Source organism: Peromyscus eremicus, chromosome 5, assembly GCF_949786415.1.
Source record: "Peromyscus eremicus chromosome 5, PerEre_H2_v1, whole genome shotgun sequence".
Lineage (NCBI taxonomy): Eukaryota > Metazoa > Chordata > Mammalia > Rodentia > Cricetidae > Peromyscus > Peromyscus eremicus.
The window spans coordinates 2,658,267-2,676,335 of record NC_081420.1 but is presented as its reverse complement, the minus strand read 5'-3'; the positions used below and the strand labels follow the sequence as shown (position 1 = coordinate 2,676,335).

General features: G+C 39.4%; 1 protein-coding gene across 1 annotated transcript; it reads right to left on the bottom strand.

Annotated features, from left to right (window-relative positions):
• Positions 1-1,104: 1,104 nt before the first annotated feature.
• On the bottom strand, positions 1,105-3,367 carry LOC131910254 (protein CTLA-2-beta-like). The gene is made up of 5 exons (XM_059262235.1): positions 3,101-3,367; positions 2,331-2,456; positions 1,922-2,044; positions 1,714-1,824; positions 1,105-1,411 (listed from the first exon to the last, which is right to left on the bottom strand). The coding sequence occupies exons 1-4, from the start codon at positions 3,182-3,184 to the stop codon at positions 1,714-1,716; spliced, it is 444 nt and encodes a 147-aa protein (XP_059118218.1). The 5' UTR covers positions 3,185-3,367; the 3' UTR covers positions 1,105-1,411.
• Between the last annotated feature and the right edge of the window lie 14,702 nt (positions 3,368-18,069).

The following is an 18,069-nucleotide window of genomic DNA, read 5'->3' as shown; positions in this document are numbered from 1 at the left end:
AAGTTGCTTGCATCCTTCACCCGTTTCTCAGGTAATATTATATCCTTCTGAGGTGTTTGATGTAGTTGAACACTAGAGATAGTTATAATTTTCCTTAGTTATGATAAAAGATAAGTTAGATATGAAACCTTAGACTCACAAATATAGGATAGATAGGATATCTTCTTTAATATTGTAACTGTAATTCTTGCTTGATAATTGTTTTGTTATATGTAATTTTACTATGTGAAAGTTAAAACCTTCCTTTTTGAAAAAAAAGAAAAGGGGAAGTGCTGTGGATATTGCTCTGTATAAATAAAATGCTGATTGGCCAATAGCCAGGCAGGAAGTATAGGCGGGACAAGCAAAGAAGAGAATTCTGGGAACAGGAAGGCTGAGTGATGGAGACGCCGCCAGCCACCACCATGACAAATGAGATGTAAGGTACCAGTAAGCCAGGAGCCACATGGCAACTTATAGATTTATAGAAATGGGTCAATTTAAGATAAAAAAGTAGATAACAAGAAGCCTGCCCTGCCATACAGTTTATAAGTAATATAAGCGTCTGAGTGATTATTTTATAGGTGGGTTGTGGGACTGTGGGGGCTTGGTGGGACCTGGAGAGAAGCTCTCCAGCTACAACATCCATGTACCTTTTTGCATGACTGGGCTCTGTTGGTTTATGAAAGGGTCACTTGAGCATAGACTACACTCCTGTCACTCAGACCTCATCCTTTAGATGGCTTCTATGTGGTCACAGCACAGCTAGTGCAGATCACTGATATGATCATATCAAATGAGATCCACGGTACAGGATCAGGGCAGTGGGACAGAGGGTGCCATCTCTGCCTGAATAGATTTCTAGTCAGTAATTATATTTGATTAACTCATGCAAATTAACAAGTTGGAATCCCGGAAAATTCCTTGTCTACTTTCAGATCATTCCTGAAAGTGGGTACCCAAAGCCCAGGAAACAGAGCTCAACCAAGGATGGGAAACAGCCTCTATAGTGAAAGAACTGTTACTCCTCCTAGAACACCTTCCCACAGCCAGGTAATCCTTCAAGCAGAAGGTTTTAATTCCATAAAATCTTACTGAAACAAAACCAGAAAGAAAGCATAATACTACATTTAAAGTCAAGCTTTAATTTTAAGATATAGAGGTAAACATTGTTAATATTCTATTAGTGTGAATATTCACGGTAGTTCACATCACAGTGTTAATATTAAATGAATTCAGTGTTTCATTCTACACAGCACATGCTGGACAATGTGATGGAAAGGACTCCTCCGGTTCCTTCTTTCCCCTAGTCCATTCTTTCAGCATCATGCAGTTCACATCTTGGCAGAAGGCTCCTGAGGCGATGACAGAGTGATTGCTTTACTCCTAGGCTATCTTATTGTTGCCAATCATGCCCCTCCTGTTATTCCAGCTGGAAGAAAAGCACATATCACATTGATTAGAAAAATTGCAGCACAGTGGCTTTATCACAGTACCTTCCCTGAAGCCTTTTTCCTTCATGGTCACCATACTTTATGCCCAACTACAGTACCCCAATCAAGAAGAAAAGGTTGTCATTGACAGCCTAATATAAACTCTCTCCACACTTCATAGAGCAGAACACTTAGTCAAACAGTGAAACTCTAGTTGTTCTACAGCTGACCTCAGTGAGTACTTCAATTTCTTCTTGGATTCCTGTGGGCAGTTAAGGGTAGAGATGAGACACTGTCATACCTAATCCATCACAGGTGCCTCATTGCTGTTCTCTTCTAAATTCTTAGATTTAGGCAAATCTTCAGGAGACTTTAAAATTCCAGTGCAACGTGTCTTGAATTCCTCCAGTGTCTTCATGGAAAAGCAAACAAAACATTGAAAATCAAGAGACTAAATGTAAAGACTTTTCGTGAACAAGCACAGAATTAACAATCCATATCTCACTCACCATGTCGCTAAATCCATTCAGGCCCATAGTGAAGCTTGTCTTTCCCTGCTCATAGTCTGCATTGTGTTTCTCAATAAATTTCTTATTCTTTTCCCACACTGCTCTTCTGTGCCCTTCTTTATCCTGGAAATGAACACAATAGATAGTATTTTCTTCTTATTAACTCCACGCACAAGCTGACCAAATGGAGTGTAGCAACAGGTAAAGAGGAGCCATGGAGAGGGATCTCAGGACACCACAGCCAGCCATTCTCCATACCCAGAGGATTAGCAAAGCTGGCCACCTTGAGTTCATAGTGCATGTCTTAAGCAAGTCCTCAGTGATGGCTGGCCTCTGTGGCCACGTTTACGCCTACAGACTCCCAACAGCAAGGGCCATTCTTTCTTTGGACAGTGACCATGTTACCAACCGGGCTGTAGGATTTTTTAAAGTTCATCTTCCATTCCTCCCATTCAGCATCCAAACTGGGATCACGTGGTGGAGCAGCTGAGGCCATTCTCAAGCAGTAGGACAGCACTAATGAGGTCACAAAAACCTAGGGAACAAGGAATTGTTCAATACCAACTGGTCAGCCCTGAAAACCTGCAAAGAAGTAATATTATAAATACTGATTAGTAGGAGGGCACCAGGTGGTACAAATGACTGCTAGAAAGCAGCAGGGTTCTAGCTCCAAGCTGGGGTGAGGCAGGGTACCCTAGGTGAGTGTGGGTGCATAGCTGGGGGCCTGCTCCCCCTGGTAACTCCTCCTGTCTAACTGGGCCTTTGCCAAGGGTCCCAGCTCTTAACTTCTGACTTGCCACTTCACCATTCAGCTCTGAGTATGGGACTGCCAGTGGCCTCCTCCCTGGCCTGCACCGGAGCCACCACAACCCGCTGCATCTTGCCAAGCCAGAACTGTCCAATCAGAAAGGGCAGAATCTGCACCACCCCCCTTTCCTTTGTAATCATAATTGTAGCAACAGTGAAAAAAGAGGCCAGATTTTTAAGTGAATCAGGAAGGATATTTCTGAGGTTATGAGAAAGGAAACAGGGGCGCACACAGGGGAGGGGAGGGGGCAATTATGTAATTCTATTATTATCTTAAAACAATAACAATAACATCAAGAACAAAACTAAAAAGAAAACAAACAAGAAAATAAAGTAAAACAAAACCTAGAGAAAAAAGAGAAGTCAGGTTACCAGAGCAAAGCTGTGAGGATGCTTTTGGAGCATGATTCCAAAGGATCCAGGGCCTGTGCACCTTGCCTGTCTCAGCTCCTTCATGGAGTGCTGCAGATTCTGCTCAAAGGTGAACCCAGAACTGTGCTGTCCAGACCCAGCTAAGAGCTTTTTACAAAGGAGGCTAGTGGTGCAGGAGCAGAGCAGCCTGTGGCTCCGCCCTTTCCTCTCTGGAACAGTGCCTAGCTCTTCCCTGAAGCCTCAGCCTGGCCCACAGAGTAAAGTCATAAGCTAGCTTGACTAGTGGGTCAGGCACCCCTGGCAGGAAACATGGTTCTGGAGAAAAACCCCATACCCAAGCTGTGTCTTACAGAATGTGGCTTTTCTGAGAATCCTAAGACTCAGGGATGGCCTGTTGTGAAAAACTGAGTCTTCAAAACAACAGAATTGTGGGAGGATGAACTCACTGGGGACAGTTTGCGTGTGCCACAGCCCTACCTCAGATTCCACGCCTGTATGGAGAACATATGCTAGCCTAGGAACTGTGAGGCGCTGCAGGCAGCACATCAGAAACGTCAAGGAGTTTGTATCTGTCTGTGACTTCCTTGCCTGAAACTCAGCCTGTGACAGACAGGAGCATCTTCAGAGAGGATGAAATAACCAGCAGGAAACAGAGGTGCCAGATGTACATGTCCCTCAGACCAACCATCACTGTCAGCCTATGACAGACAGAAGCACCGTCAGAGATGAAGAAATAATAATAAGAAAACAGAGATATTAGAGAAACTTGTCATTCAGCCTGACATCAGTGTTTCACAGCTTTAGAAAAAGTACTGGAGCTGTTCAAACTAAAGGAGTGAATTTTGGTATCAGGGATACCTGCCTCAATGAGCGCTAACCGGTAGGTGAGATTCTGATATGGGGCCAGTATTGGGTAAAAGAGAAACACCTATTAAGGCGAGCTCAGGGAGAACAGAAGTCTTCTGACTCAAAAAACCTCCCATAGTGAGGAAAAAGCTTGTTTACTCTTTCTTGATTTTCAATAAGAAATCAAACCCAGTAAAAGGGAACCCGGAAGTGTACTCACGGACTCAAAAGGAATTATGGGAAATGGAGTCTGAACGGTAGCTCATAACAGCTGGCTGGTATAGAGAAATGCATTCTGGGAATCGTAGTTTTTCTGCCAAAGATGGCGATAACTGCCAGGAAAAGCTGTTTTTTTTTTCAGCTTGAAATGAAATTTCTTTCCTAAGCATTGCTAGAAAGCTTAGATTTACTTCCAGAAAAGCTGAGAGCAAACAAACAGCTTGCCTCACAGGGATAATTAAAACAAAAAAAGCTTATGAGATTGAGTTCTGTTTAAGATTCCAGAGAAACATTGGTATCATTAAAAAAATACTCATAGTATACTTAAAAAACAGCTTTTAAAATTAAGAAGGAGGAAAATCATCTGAGAGTTTGTTGAATGTCAGCTCCAATGGAAAGTTAAAAAGAATTGGATCTTGGAGCTGTTCAGCCTTTGACCAGGGGAGGACCTGAGATACAGGCTCCTTTCAGAAAGTGCCTTATATTGCCTATTAGCTACGTAGAGTGTTTTTTATGGTAGCTGGAGGACAAAGAGCTATCTATAATGTTAGTGAAATCACTTAGAAATACATTAAGCTTTCAAGGCAAATAGTCTAGCAAGGGAACCTGCTGAATGATGCACGTTTGCAACTCCATTCCAACTTAGACAAGGTTTTTCTTCTCATTCTCTTTTCTTCTTTTTGGGGTATGATAACTAACAGTTTACCTTTATTTCCATTTTCTAAATGAAGTCCAAAAAAATTACTGTCTTATTGGAAGATAATGTAACAACTCTTCTGAATGCTAAGAAAAATTTTTAAATTCTCTTCTAGGTGTTAAGATGTAAGTTTGAGAGAATTGTAACTATGTGTTGTAGAAGAAACCATCTTATTAAATAAGAAACAAAGAGCTGATGCAAAGATGAAAGAAAGCCCAAGAGGTCAGAGCTAAGAGCCTTACCCTTCACTGCTGCAGTAGAAATCTGAGAGAATTTCAAAACAGCCACCTAGTGTCCGAGGTGAAAAGAGAGAGAGAGAGAGAGAGAGAGAGAGAGAGAGAGAGAGAGAGAGAGAGAGAGAGAGAGAGAGAGAGAGAGAGAGAGCAAGAAAGCATAGCCCACAAGCCACAAGTTCTGGCTAAAAGCTTAAATCCAGCCACGTGTTCCAACTTGAGCCGAGTCAAGCCTGGGCTCTGGCTTCCTTAAGCAGGGGCCCTGTTCGGCAGGGCAGGCCTGAGTTGTTTGTAGCACCGGCTTTAAGCAAAGTAGCTTCAGTTGTGGGTAACTGGTTGGGGCTACAGGCAGTCTGGCCTGAGACCTAAGCTGACCTGGGCCCGAGCTAGGGAGCCAGGCCGCCCAGGCAAGAAACCAGACCAGCTGCCAAGCCAAGCCAAGCAGTTTTTAATGGATTCTTGCCACGTTGGGCGCCAAATGTAGAAGTAACCGTCTTATTAAATAAGAAACACAGAGCCAATGCAGAGATAAAAGACCAAGAGATCAGAGCTAAGAGCCTTACCCTTCACTGCTGCAGCTATCCTCTTCAGCCAAGAGACCTACTTCCTGTGTGTTTGTTTTTATATAGACTTTCTGTTCTGCCTTCTCATTGGTTGTAAACTCAACCACATGACCTCCTTGTCACTGCCTGTCTGTACAGATCTCCAGGTCTTCTATGGTTGGTATTGAGATTAAAGGCATGTGTCTCCATACTGGCTGTATCCTTGAACACACAGAGATCTACCTAGCTCTGCCTCCTAAGAGCTGGGATTAAAGGCGTGCACCACCACCACCCAGCTTCTGCTATGGCTTGCTATTAGCTCTGACCCCTAGGCAACTTTATTTATTAACATACAAATAAAATCACATTTCAGTACAAATAAAGTATCACCATAATATATAGCAATATTTATGTTAGAATTATGTTAACCTGTTAATGATGAAGCTAAGGGAGTCTTTAAGTTTGATGTGGTTGCATCAAGAGTTTTTTTTTTTTTAGAAAGGGCTTGATGCAGCTAAGACTGCTGTAGTCATCTTAGACCAATTCAAAAAGGGAAATTATCATCCTCTACTCCTTCACTGGGAATTGTGAAAGCTATGGAAATTGCTGTCAGCTCTTAATGGGGAGTTTTTTCTTTTAAAATATAAAGAAGCCCATCTAGGTTTCCTAGTGGCTGTACCGAGTCGGACTGCATAAGATGTTGATTGGACCACAGGTCTGCATATCAGGTTTTTATAAGGCTCTACACTTGGCTGAGTCTAGCTAGGGGAAGGTCCTTTGCCCTTCCCCTTGGCGTTACTATAAATAACCCTTAGAATAAAGCTCTGGCCCAATGGATTAGGATCCAGGCCCTCTTTAGGCTATCCTGTATTTTCTATCTTTTTGTCTCCCCTCTATACTTCTAAGGAATATTTCCTGCTGCTTCTACTTAAGAGTACGCTGGGGAAAAGTGGGGGTGGGTGGGATGCCCCCTCCACATTCTTCTACATGTTGACCTCCAGTTATGCCTGTACCATTTGTTGAAGATGCTTTCTTTTCTCCATTGTACAGTTTTGACTTCTTTGTCAAAAATCAGGTGTCCATAGGTATTGTATTTATTTCAGGAACTTTATTTCAATTCCATTGATCTACATGTTTGTTCATATGCCAATATCAAGCTGGTTTTTTTTTTAAGATTTATTTATTTATTATGTATACAGCATGTATGACTGCAGGCCACAAGAGGGCACCAGATCTCATTACAGATGGTTGTGAGCCACTGTGTGGTTGCTGGGAATTGAACTCAGGACCTCCAGAAGAGCAGTCACTGCTCTTAACCTCTGAGCCATCTCTCCAGCTCCCCAAGCTGTTTTTATTACTATAGCTCTATAATAGAACTTGAAGTCAGGGATGGCGATGCCTCCAGAAGTTCCTTTATTGTACAGGATTGTTTAGTCTATCCCATGTTTTTTGTTTTTCTGTGTGAATTTGAGTCTTGTTCTTTCAAGGTCTGTGAAGAATTGTGTTGGGATTTTGATGAGGATTGCATTGAATCTGTAGATTGATTTTGGTAAGATTGCCGTTTTTCCTATGTTAATCCTACCTATCCATGAGCATGGAAGATCCTTCCATTTTCTGATATCTTCTTTAGTTTCTTTCTTCAAAGACTTAAAGTTCTTTTTATTCAAGTCTTTCCCTTGTTTGGTTAGAGTTACCCCAAGATATTTTATACTCTTTGTGGATGTTGTAAAGTGTGTTGTTACTCTGATTTTTTTCTTAGCCAGTTTATCATTTGTATATAGGAGGGCTACTGTTTTTTTTTTTTTTTTAGTCAATCTTGTATCCTACCACATTACTGAAGGTATTTATTAGCTGTAGGAGTTCCCTGGTAGAATTTTTGGGGTCACTTATGTATACTATCATATGATCTGCAAATAGCAAAAGATAGCAAAAGTTTGATTTCTTCCTTTCCAATTTGTATCCCCTTGATCACCTTTTGTTTTCTTATTACTCTAGCTAGAATTTTGAGCACTATGTTGAATAGATATGGAGAGAGTGGACAGCCTTGTCTTCTTCCTGATTTTAGTAGAATCACTTTGAGTGTCTCTCCATTTAATTTGATGTTGGATGTTAGCTTGTTATATAGTGCTTTATTATGTTTAGGTGCATTCACCTGATCTCTCCAAGACCTTTATCAGGAAGAGGTATTGGATTTTGTCAAAAGCTTTACCAGCATCAAATGAGATGATCATGTGTTATTTTTTTCTTTCAGTTTGTTTATATGGTAGATTACATTGACATATTTTCGTAAGTTGAACCACATCTGCTTCTCTGGAATGAAGCCTACTTGATTATGGTGGATGATTTTTTTTTAAAATGTATTCTTGGATTCGGTTTGCCAGTATTTTATTGAGTATTTTTGCACCAAAGTTCATGAGGGAGATTGGTCTGTAATTCTCTTTTTTTTTGATGCATGTTTGTGTGGTTTGGGTATCAGGGTAACTATAACCTCATAAAAAGAGTTTGACAATGTTCCTTTTGTTTTTATTGTGTGCAACAATTTGAGGAGTATGCTATTAGCTCTTCTTTGAAATTCTGGTAAAATTCTGCACTGAAACCATATGGCCCTGGGCTTTTTTTGGTTGGGGGACTTTTAATGACTGCTTCTATTTCCTTAGGATTTATAAGTCTATTTAAATCATTTATCTGGTCTTGATTTAATTTTGGTATGTGGTACCTATCCAGAAAATTGTCCATTTCCTTCAGATGTTCCAAATTTGTAGAGTACAGGTTTTCAAAATATGACCTAATGATTCTCTGGGTTTCCTCAGTGTCTGTTGTTATGTCTCCCTTTCCATTTGTGATATTGTTAATTTGGATATTCTCTCTGCTTTTTAGTTTGTATAAGGGTTTGTCTCTCTTGGTGTTTTTTTCTCAAAGAACCAACTCTTTGTTTCATTGATGCTTTGTATTGTTCACTTTGTTTTTATTTTATTGATTGCAGCCCTGAGTTTAATTATTTCCTGCCATCTACTCTTCCTGGGTAAGTTTGCTCCTTTTTCTTCTACGAGTTTCAGGTGTGCTGTTAAGTCACTAGTGTGAGATTTCTCCAACTTCTTTATGTAGGCACTTAGTGTTATGAACTTTCCTCTTAGCACTGCTTTCATTGTGTCCCATAAGTTTGGGTATGTTTTGCATTCATTTTCATTGAATTCTAAGAAGTCTTTAATTTCTTTCTTTCTTTCTTTCTTTCTTTCTTTCTTTCTTTCTTTCTTTCTTTCTTCCTTGAGGCAGAGGTGATTCAGCTGAGCATTGTTCAGTTTCCATGAGTTTGAAGGCTTTCTGTAATTTGTGTTGTTGAACTTTATGCCATAGTGATCAGATAAGATACAGGGGATTATTCCATTTTTTGTACCTGTTGAGATTTGCTTTGGACTGAGTATGTGGTTCATTTTAGAGAAGGTTCTATGAGGTTCTGAGAAGAAGGTATATTCTTTTGTGTTTGGGTGAAATGTTCTATAGACGTCTGTTAAGGTCATTTGAGTCATAAAATCTCTTAGTTTCCTTATTTCTCTGCTAAGTTTCTGCCTGGTGGACCTGTCCAGTGGTGAGAGTGTGGTGTTGCAGTCTCCCAGTAATCATGTTTGGGGTTTGATGTGTGATTTAAGCTTTAGTAATATTTATTTTACAAATGTGGGTTCTCTTGTATTTGGGACATAAAAGTTCAGTATTGAGACTTCTTGATGGATTTTTTCTGTAATGAATATGTAATGTCCTTCTCCATCTCTTCTGATTAATTTTACTTTGAAGTTTATTTTGTTAGATATTAGGATAGCAACACAAGCTTGTTCCTTGGGTCCATTTGATTGGAAAATCTTTTTCCAACCCTTGACTCTGAGGTAGTGTCTGTCTGTGAAGTTGAGGTATGTTTCTTGTATGCAGCAGAGGACTGGATTCTCTTTTCGTATCCATTCTGTTAGCCTGTGTCACTTTATAGATGGATTGAGTCCATCGATATTAAGAGATATTAATGACCAGTGATTGTTAATTCCTGTTTTTTTTATTTTATTGTTTGTTGTGGTTATGTGTATGTTTCCCTTCTTTGGGATTTTCTGGTGTGAGATTATCTATTACCTGTGTTTTATGGGTGCAGCCAACTCTCTTGGGTTGGAGTTTTCCTTCTAGTACTTTCCATATGAATGGGTTTGTGGATAAGTATTGTTTAAATCTGGATTTGTCATTAAATATCTTGTTTTCTTTGTTTATGGTGATTGCAAATTTTGCTGGGTGTAGTAATCCGGGCTGGCAGCTGTGATTTCTCAGTGTCTGCAAAACAACTTTCAGGACCTTCTGGCTTTCATAGTCCTCATCAAGACTTGAGGTGTAATTCTGATAGGTCTGCCTTTATATGTACTTGGCCCTCTTCTTTTGCAGCTCTTAATTTCCTATATTTATACTGTATGTTTAGTGTTTTAATTATTATGTGGTGAGAGGACTTTTTTTGCCCAGTATATTTGGTGTTCTGTGAGCTTCTTGTATCTTCATAGGTATATCCTTTGTTAGGTTGGGAAAGTTTTCTTCTATGATTTTCTTGAATATATTTTCTATGCCTTTGGGCTGGAATTCTCCTTGTTATATCCCTATTATTCTCAGGTTTGGTCTTTTTATGGTGTCCCAGATTTGCTGCATGTTTTGTGTTAAGAAATTGTTGGATTTAACATTATATTTGATCAGTAAATCTATATCCTCCACCATATCTTTAAAACACCTGAGATTCTCTCTTCCATCTCTTGTATTCTGTTGGTGATGCTTGCATCTATAGTTCCTGTTAATTTCCTCAGATTTTCCATTTCCAGAATTCCCTTGGTTTGTGTTTTCTTTCTGTCTTTTTTAACAAAGGCATGAAACTCTTTTTTTCATTCAAAGCAGTAAGAAAGAGGAAAGCATTTGTAGGTTTATTTGCACAGCACTTTAATATGTATTGAATGCACTATTCCCAGGCCTTTAGCTGTACAATATTGTCAGGCACAGTTACAGACCCAGTCTTTTTTTTTTTTTTTTTTTTTTGTAAATATATAAACATGTATTTTATTTAAAACAAATGCTAGGTAAACCATTTTTTGGCTTTTTTGTTTGTTTGTTTGTTTGTTTTTTTGTTTTTTTGAGACAAGGTTTCTCTGTATAGTTTTGGTTCCTGTCCTGGATTTCACTCTGTAGACCAGGCTGGGCTCAAACTCAAAAAGATCTGCCTGGCTCTGCCTCCCGAGTGCTGGGATTAAAGGCATGTGCCACCACCACCTGGCCAGGCAAACATTCTTTCTGCTTTAATCTTCCAACTTATTTTCTATTTTTTTCTTAAGACTTTTTTTTATTCATTTTTACATACCAATCACAGATCCTCCTCTGCTGTCTTTCTGTACACTGTAAATATATGTTGTTCCCATTGGTTAATAAATAAGCTGTTCTGACCTATAGCAATGCAGCTTAGAGGCAGGTGAGAAATCCAAGGAGAGAGACAGGAAAGAGAAAGGCAGAGTCTGGAGAGGGCCAGCCCGCTGCACAAGGAACAACATACCAGCAGACCAGTAAAGCCATGAAACACATGGTGAAACATAGATTAATAGAAATGGGCTAATTTGAGATATAAGAGCTAGCTAGCAAGAAGCTTACCATAGGCCATACAGTTTATAAATAATATTAATCCTCTGAGTGATTATTTTATAAGCAGCTGTGGGATTTCAGGGTTGGGCAGTGAGAGAGTGAGACAAACTCCATTTTAAGGAAAACTTTATTTCTAGCAATATTAAGATAAAAGCTGAACCAAGTTTCAGAGACATAAACACCCAGCTAAGAATCAGGTCAAGCAATCCCCCCCCCCCGGGTGGGTAGGCTGCTGGCCAAGAAATAGCTAAAACAAAGGATTGATCCATGAAAGTCTCCAATAGTACTGGGAGAGTCTCCAGTAGTGCTGAGAGAGTCTCCAATAGTGCTGGGAGAGTCTCCAAATGTATTTTGTCTTCTGTAGTTCTTCTCTTGGCTAAATGTTCCTGTTAACTGAAGTATTACCCTGAAATGCAAAGGCTTGTATCCCCTAGCTTGCAGTTTTCCCCTTTAAGAACCCTTCACTCTGAGAGCTCAGGGCTGTCCTCCTTCACCTGGCTAGCTAGTGTATTGGACATGGACCAAGCCCGGGCTTGCTTGTTATTAATAAACCCCTTTGTACTTGCATAGGATGTTGGCTCTGTGGTGGTCTTGTTTAGGGGTCTCGCAACACAGGCACAACAGCAGAACTAGAGAAACCTGGCTACACCTCTCTTCCCTCCTCTCACCCCTCCAGCCTTTCCTCTCTACAATAGCCCATTCCCTCCTACAAGAAAGTAAGGCCTCCCATGAGGATTCAGCAGAGGCTGGTACATTCAGTAGAGGCAGGTATAAGTCCTTCCCCCTGTCTCAAGGCTGTGTGAGGTGTCCCACCACAGGTAGTGGGCTCCAAAATGCCTGCTCATGCACCAGGGATAAATCCTGATGCTACTGCCAGGGCCCCCTTAAGCAGATCAATCTACACAATTTATGCTTGTGCAGAGGGCCTAGTCCAGTCCCGTGGGGGCTCGACAGGTTTTGGTCTAAACTTTATGAGTACCCATTAGTTTGGTTTGGTTGTCTCTGTAGGTTTCCCCATCATGATCTATATGCCCCTTGCTCATAGAATCCCTCTTCTCTTTCTTTGACTGGAGCTCAGCCTGGTGTTTGGCTGTGGATCTCTGCATCTGTTTCCATCAGTTACTGGAGAAAGGCTCTATGATGACAATTAGGGTATTCACTGATCTGATTACTGGAGTAAGCCAGTTCAGACCCCCTCTCCACTATTACTAGTAATATAAGTTGAGGTCATCCTTGTGGATTCCTGGGAACTCCCTAGCACCTGGTTTCTCCCTATGCCCATGATGTCTCCCTCTATCATGGTATCACTTTCATTAACCTCCCATTCTATCCATGTTCCAACTCGACCATATGCTTCCCTTATGATCTCATCCCCCATCACTTACTCCCCACTGCCCCCCCATCACCAGTTTACTCATAAAGATCTCATCTATTTCCCCTTCCCAGAGTGAACCATGCATTCCTCTTTGGGTCCTACTTGTTAGCTAGCTTCTCTGAAGTTGTGGGTTGTTGTCTGGTTATCCTTTGCTTTATATCTAGTATCCACTTATGAGTGAGTACATACCATGTTTGTCCTTCTGAGTCTGGGTTACCTCATTCAGAATGATATTTTCTAGTTTCATCCATTTCCCTGCAAATTTCATAATGTCACTGTTTTTTTTTTTTTTTACTGCTGAATAGTACTCTATTCTATATATGTACCACATTTTCTTAATCCATTCTTTGGTTGAGGGGTATCTAGGTTGTTTCCATGTTCTGGCTACTATGAATAGTGCCAGTATAAACATAGTTAAGCATGTATCCTTGTCATATGATTGAGCATTCTTTGGGTAGATGCCCAAGAGTGGTATAGCTGGGTCTTGAGGAAGATTTATTGCTAATTTTCTGAGAAGCTATTATTTCCAAAGTGGCTGTACAAGTTTGCACTCCCACCAGGCGAGTGACTCTTCTCACACCCAGAGAGTCCTACCTCTTTAGGACCTAGGCCCTGTGACACAACCAGTCTCTGGGGACTCCCACCCATTGCTGCCCCAATTTTCCAGGCAGCAAGAAAGACTCCTCTGGGCAGGCTCCTCCATGCCTCCATTGGGCCCTGAAATCTACAAGACCCATGACCTACCCAAAACCTACCTATTTCTCTGTGACCCCATTGGCTTGCTGAGACACAGAATCCACTAGCTCTCATTGGACCAAGAGTGGCTTCCTGAGACAAAGAATCTACCAGCTCTTATTGAACCAAGAGCTCTGATAGGACCAAGAGCAGCTCCCTGACACACAGAATCAGCCAGCTCCAAATAGACCAAGAGCTAAGATTGGGCCCAGAGTGGCCCCCCGAGACACAGACATAGCAAGCACAGAATGGACCAAGAGCAGCTGGCTCAAACACATGCAACTCTTGCACCTACTGGAGGAAGAGATGAGTAGAGCCCAGTGCAAAAATACATACAACAACATAAAGAGCAATATAGCATCACCAGAACCTAGTGGTTCTACAACAAAGACCTGAACATCACAACTTAGAAGAAGGAGAAGAAAGCGACCTTAAAAATAACTTTATGAAGATGATAGAAACCTTTAAAGAGGAAATGAAAAATTCCCTTAAAGAAATGGAGGAAAAGACAAAAAATTGGAAGAAATCAACAAATCCCTTAAAGAAAGCCATGAAAACATTAAAAATCAATTAAACATGTGAAGGAAACCATTTAAGACCTCAAAATTGAAATAGAAACAATGAAGAAGACACAAACTGAGGGAATGCTGGAAACAGAAAATGTAACTAAGCAAACAGTAACTACAGATACAAGCATAACTGTGGTGGTATTGTGTTCCCCAAAATATTGTGCACGCTAATAAAATTATCTAGGGTCAGAGAACAGAACAGCCACAATCTTAAACATAGAGGATAGGCAGTGGTAGCACATATCTTTAATCCTAGCATCCCAGAGGCATAGATCTACCTGAATCTCTGTGTGTTCAAGGATACAGCCAAGCATGGTGACTCACGCCTTTAATCCCAGGAAGTGAGCCTTTACTCCCAGGGAGTGATGGCAGAAAGCAGAAAGGTATGTAAGGCATGAAGACCAGAAACTAGAAGCTTTTGGCCTGGGTAAGCTTTTAGGCTTTTGAGTAGCAGTTCATTCTGAGATTCATTCTGGATGAAGACTGAGAGGCTTCCAGTCTGAGGAAACAAAATCAGCTGAGGAATTGGCGAAGTGAGATAGCTGTGGCTTGTTCTGCTTCTCTGATCTTCCAGCGCTCACCCAAAACCTGGCCTCAGGTTTGTTTTTATTAATAAGACCTGTTAAGATTTGTGCTGCATATAACCAACAGAATACAAGAGATAGAAGAGAGAATCTCTGGCATAGAGGATACAATAGAGGAAAAAAAAATTGTCAGTTAAAGAAAATACCAGAGCCAAAAATGTGATAACACAAAATGTCCAGGAAATCTCAGACACCATGAAAAGGTCAAATCTAAGAATAATAAGGATAGAAGAATGAGAAAATTCTCTGGCTACAACATACCTCGACTTCAAAGATAGACAATGCCTCAGAGTAAAAGGCTGGGAAAAGTCTTTCCAATCAAATGGACTTTAGAAGCAAGCTGGTGTAGCTATCCTAATATCTAACAAAATAGACTTCAACCTAAAATCAATCAAAAGTGATCGGGAAGGATACTACATATTCATCACAGGAAAAATCCATGAAAATGAAGTGTCAATTCTGAACATTTATGCCCCAAATACAAGGGCACCCACATATGTAAAAGAAACATTACTGAAGCATAAATCACACACAAACCCCACACATTAATAACAGGAGACTTCAACATCCCACTCTCACCAATGGACAAATCTGCTAGACAGAAACTTAACAGAGAAATAAGGGATCTAATAGATGTTATGACTCCAATGGACTTAATAGATATCTTCAGTAAATTCCACCTTAAGAAAAAAAAATATACCTTCTTCTAGCACCCCATTGAACCTTCTCTAAAATCAACCACATACTCAGTCACTAAGCAAATATCAACATATACAAAAAATTGGAATAACCTGTATTTTATCAGACCACCATGTCTTAAAGTTAGATTTCAACAAAAACAAAAATTACAGAAAGCCTACAATCACATGGAGACTGAACAACACTCAACTGAATCACCACTGGGTCAAGGAAGAAATGAAAAAAATTAAAGACTTCTTAGAATTCAATGAAAATGAATGTACTACACACCCAAACTTATGAAAACTACATGAAAGCAGTGCTAAGAGGAAAATCCATAGCACTAAATGACCACATAAAGAAGTTGGAGAAATCTCACACTAGTAACTTAACAGCACACCTGAAAGCTCTAGAACAAAAAGAAGCAAACTCACCCAAGAAATAATTAAATTGAGAGCTGAAATCAATAAAATAGAAGCAAAGAGAATGACACAAAGAATCAATGACACAAAGAATTGAATTTTTGAGAAAATGAAAAGATAGGCAAGCCCTTATCCAAACTAGCCAAAAGGCAGAGAGAGCATCCAAATGAACAAAATCAGAAATGAAAAGGGAGACATAACAACTGACAATGAGGAAGTCCAGAGAATCATCAGGTCATAGTTCAAAAACATGTACTCCATAAAATTGAAAATCTAAAAGAAATGGAGAATTTTCTGGATAGATACCACATACCAAAGTTAAAATAAGACCAGATGAACTATTTAAATAGACCAATAACCCCTAAGAAAATAGAAACAGTCATTGAAAATCTCCCAACCAAAAAAAGCCCAGGACCAGATGCTCTCTGTGCAGAATTCTACCAGAATTTCAAAGAAGAGCTAATGCTAGTACTCTTCAACATGTTCCACACAATAGAAACAGAAGGAACATTACCATACTCTTTTTATGAGGCTATAGTTACCTTAATACACAAACCACACAAAGATGCAACAAAGAAAGAAAATTACAGACCAGTCTTCCTCATGAACATTGATGCAAAAATACTCAATAAAATACTGGCAAACCAATCCAAGAACATGTCAAAGAAATTATCCACCATTATCAAGTAGGCTTCATTCCAGAGATACAAGGATGTTTAAACACACAAAAATCTGTCAACATAATACACCAAAAAAAACAACCTGAAAGAAAAAAACAAAAGACATGATCATCTCATTAGATGCTGAAAAAGCCTTTGACAAAATCCAATACTCCTTCATAATAAAGATCTTGGAGAGATCATAAATCCAAAGAACACACTTAAACATAATAAAGGCAATTTATAGAAAGCCAACAGCCAACATCAAATTAATGGAGAGAAATCAAGGTTATTCTACTAAATTCAGGAACAAGACAAGGATGTCCATTCTCCCCATATCTATTCAATATAGTACTCAAAGTTCTAGCTAGAGCAGTAAGACAACAAAAAGAGATCAAGGGGATACAAAATAGAAAGGAAGAATTCAAACTTTCACTATTTGTAGACAATATGATAGTATGCATAAGTGACCCCAAAAATTCTACCCTGGAAATTCTACAGCTGATAAACATCTTCAGTAATGTGACAGTATACAAGATGAATTTTAAAAAAATGGTAGCTCTCATATACACAAATGATAAAAGGGCTGAGAAAAAAATCAGAGAAACATCACCCTTTACAATAGCCACAAATAATATAAAATACTTTGGGGTAATTATAAGTAATCAAGTGAAAGACCTGTATGACAAGAACTTTTAGTCTCTGAAGAAAGAAATTGAAGAAGATATCAGAAAATGGAAAGATCTCTCATGCTCATGAATATGTAGGATTAACATAGTAAAAATGGCAATCTTACAAAAAATCTACAGATTCAATGCAATCCCCATCAAAATCCAAACACAATTCTTCACAGTCCTGAAAGAACAATACTCAACTTCATATGGGAAAAAAAAAAAAAACCAGGATAGCTAAAAGAATCCTGTACAACAAAGCCACCTCTGGAGGCATCACCATCCCTGAACTCAAGGTCTACTATAGAGCTATAGTAATAAAAAAAAAGCTTAGTATTGGCATAAAAACTGACATGTGAACAATGGAATCAAATTGAAGACCCTGACATTAACCCACACAACTATGGACATCTGATTTTTGATAAAGAAACCAAAACTGTACAATGGAATAAAAGAAAGCATCTTAAACAAATAGTGCTAGAATAACTGGATTTCAACATGCAGAAGATTGGAAATAGATCCATATCTATTGCTATGCACCAAACTATAGTCCAAGTTGAACAAAGACATAAATGTAAAACCAGTTACACTGAACCCAATAGAAGAGAACATAGGAAGTAGTCTTGAATGCATTGGCACAGAGACTACCTCCTAAATATAACACCAGTAGCAAAGATACTGAGAGCAACCATTAATAAATGGGACCTCCTGAAACTGAGAAGGTTCTGTAAGGCAAAGGACACAGTCAATAAGACAAAACACGACAGCCTAGAGAATGAGAAAAGATCTTCACGAACCACACATATGACAGAGGGCTGATTTACAAAGTGTATAAAGAATTCAAGGAACTAGACATCAGAACATGGAACAATCCATTTTAAAAATGGGCTACAGAGCTAAACAGAGAATTCTCAACATAAAATCTCAAATGGTTTGTGGTTTTTTTATTGCCTATATTTCAATTTTCAAGTCTTGGACTATTTCTTTTACCTGTTTTGATTGTTTTTTCTTGGCTTTCTTTAAGGGATTTATTGATGCTTCCAATTTTTTGTTTGTCTTTTCCTCCATTTCTTTAAGGGAATTTATCATTCCCTCTTTA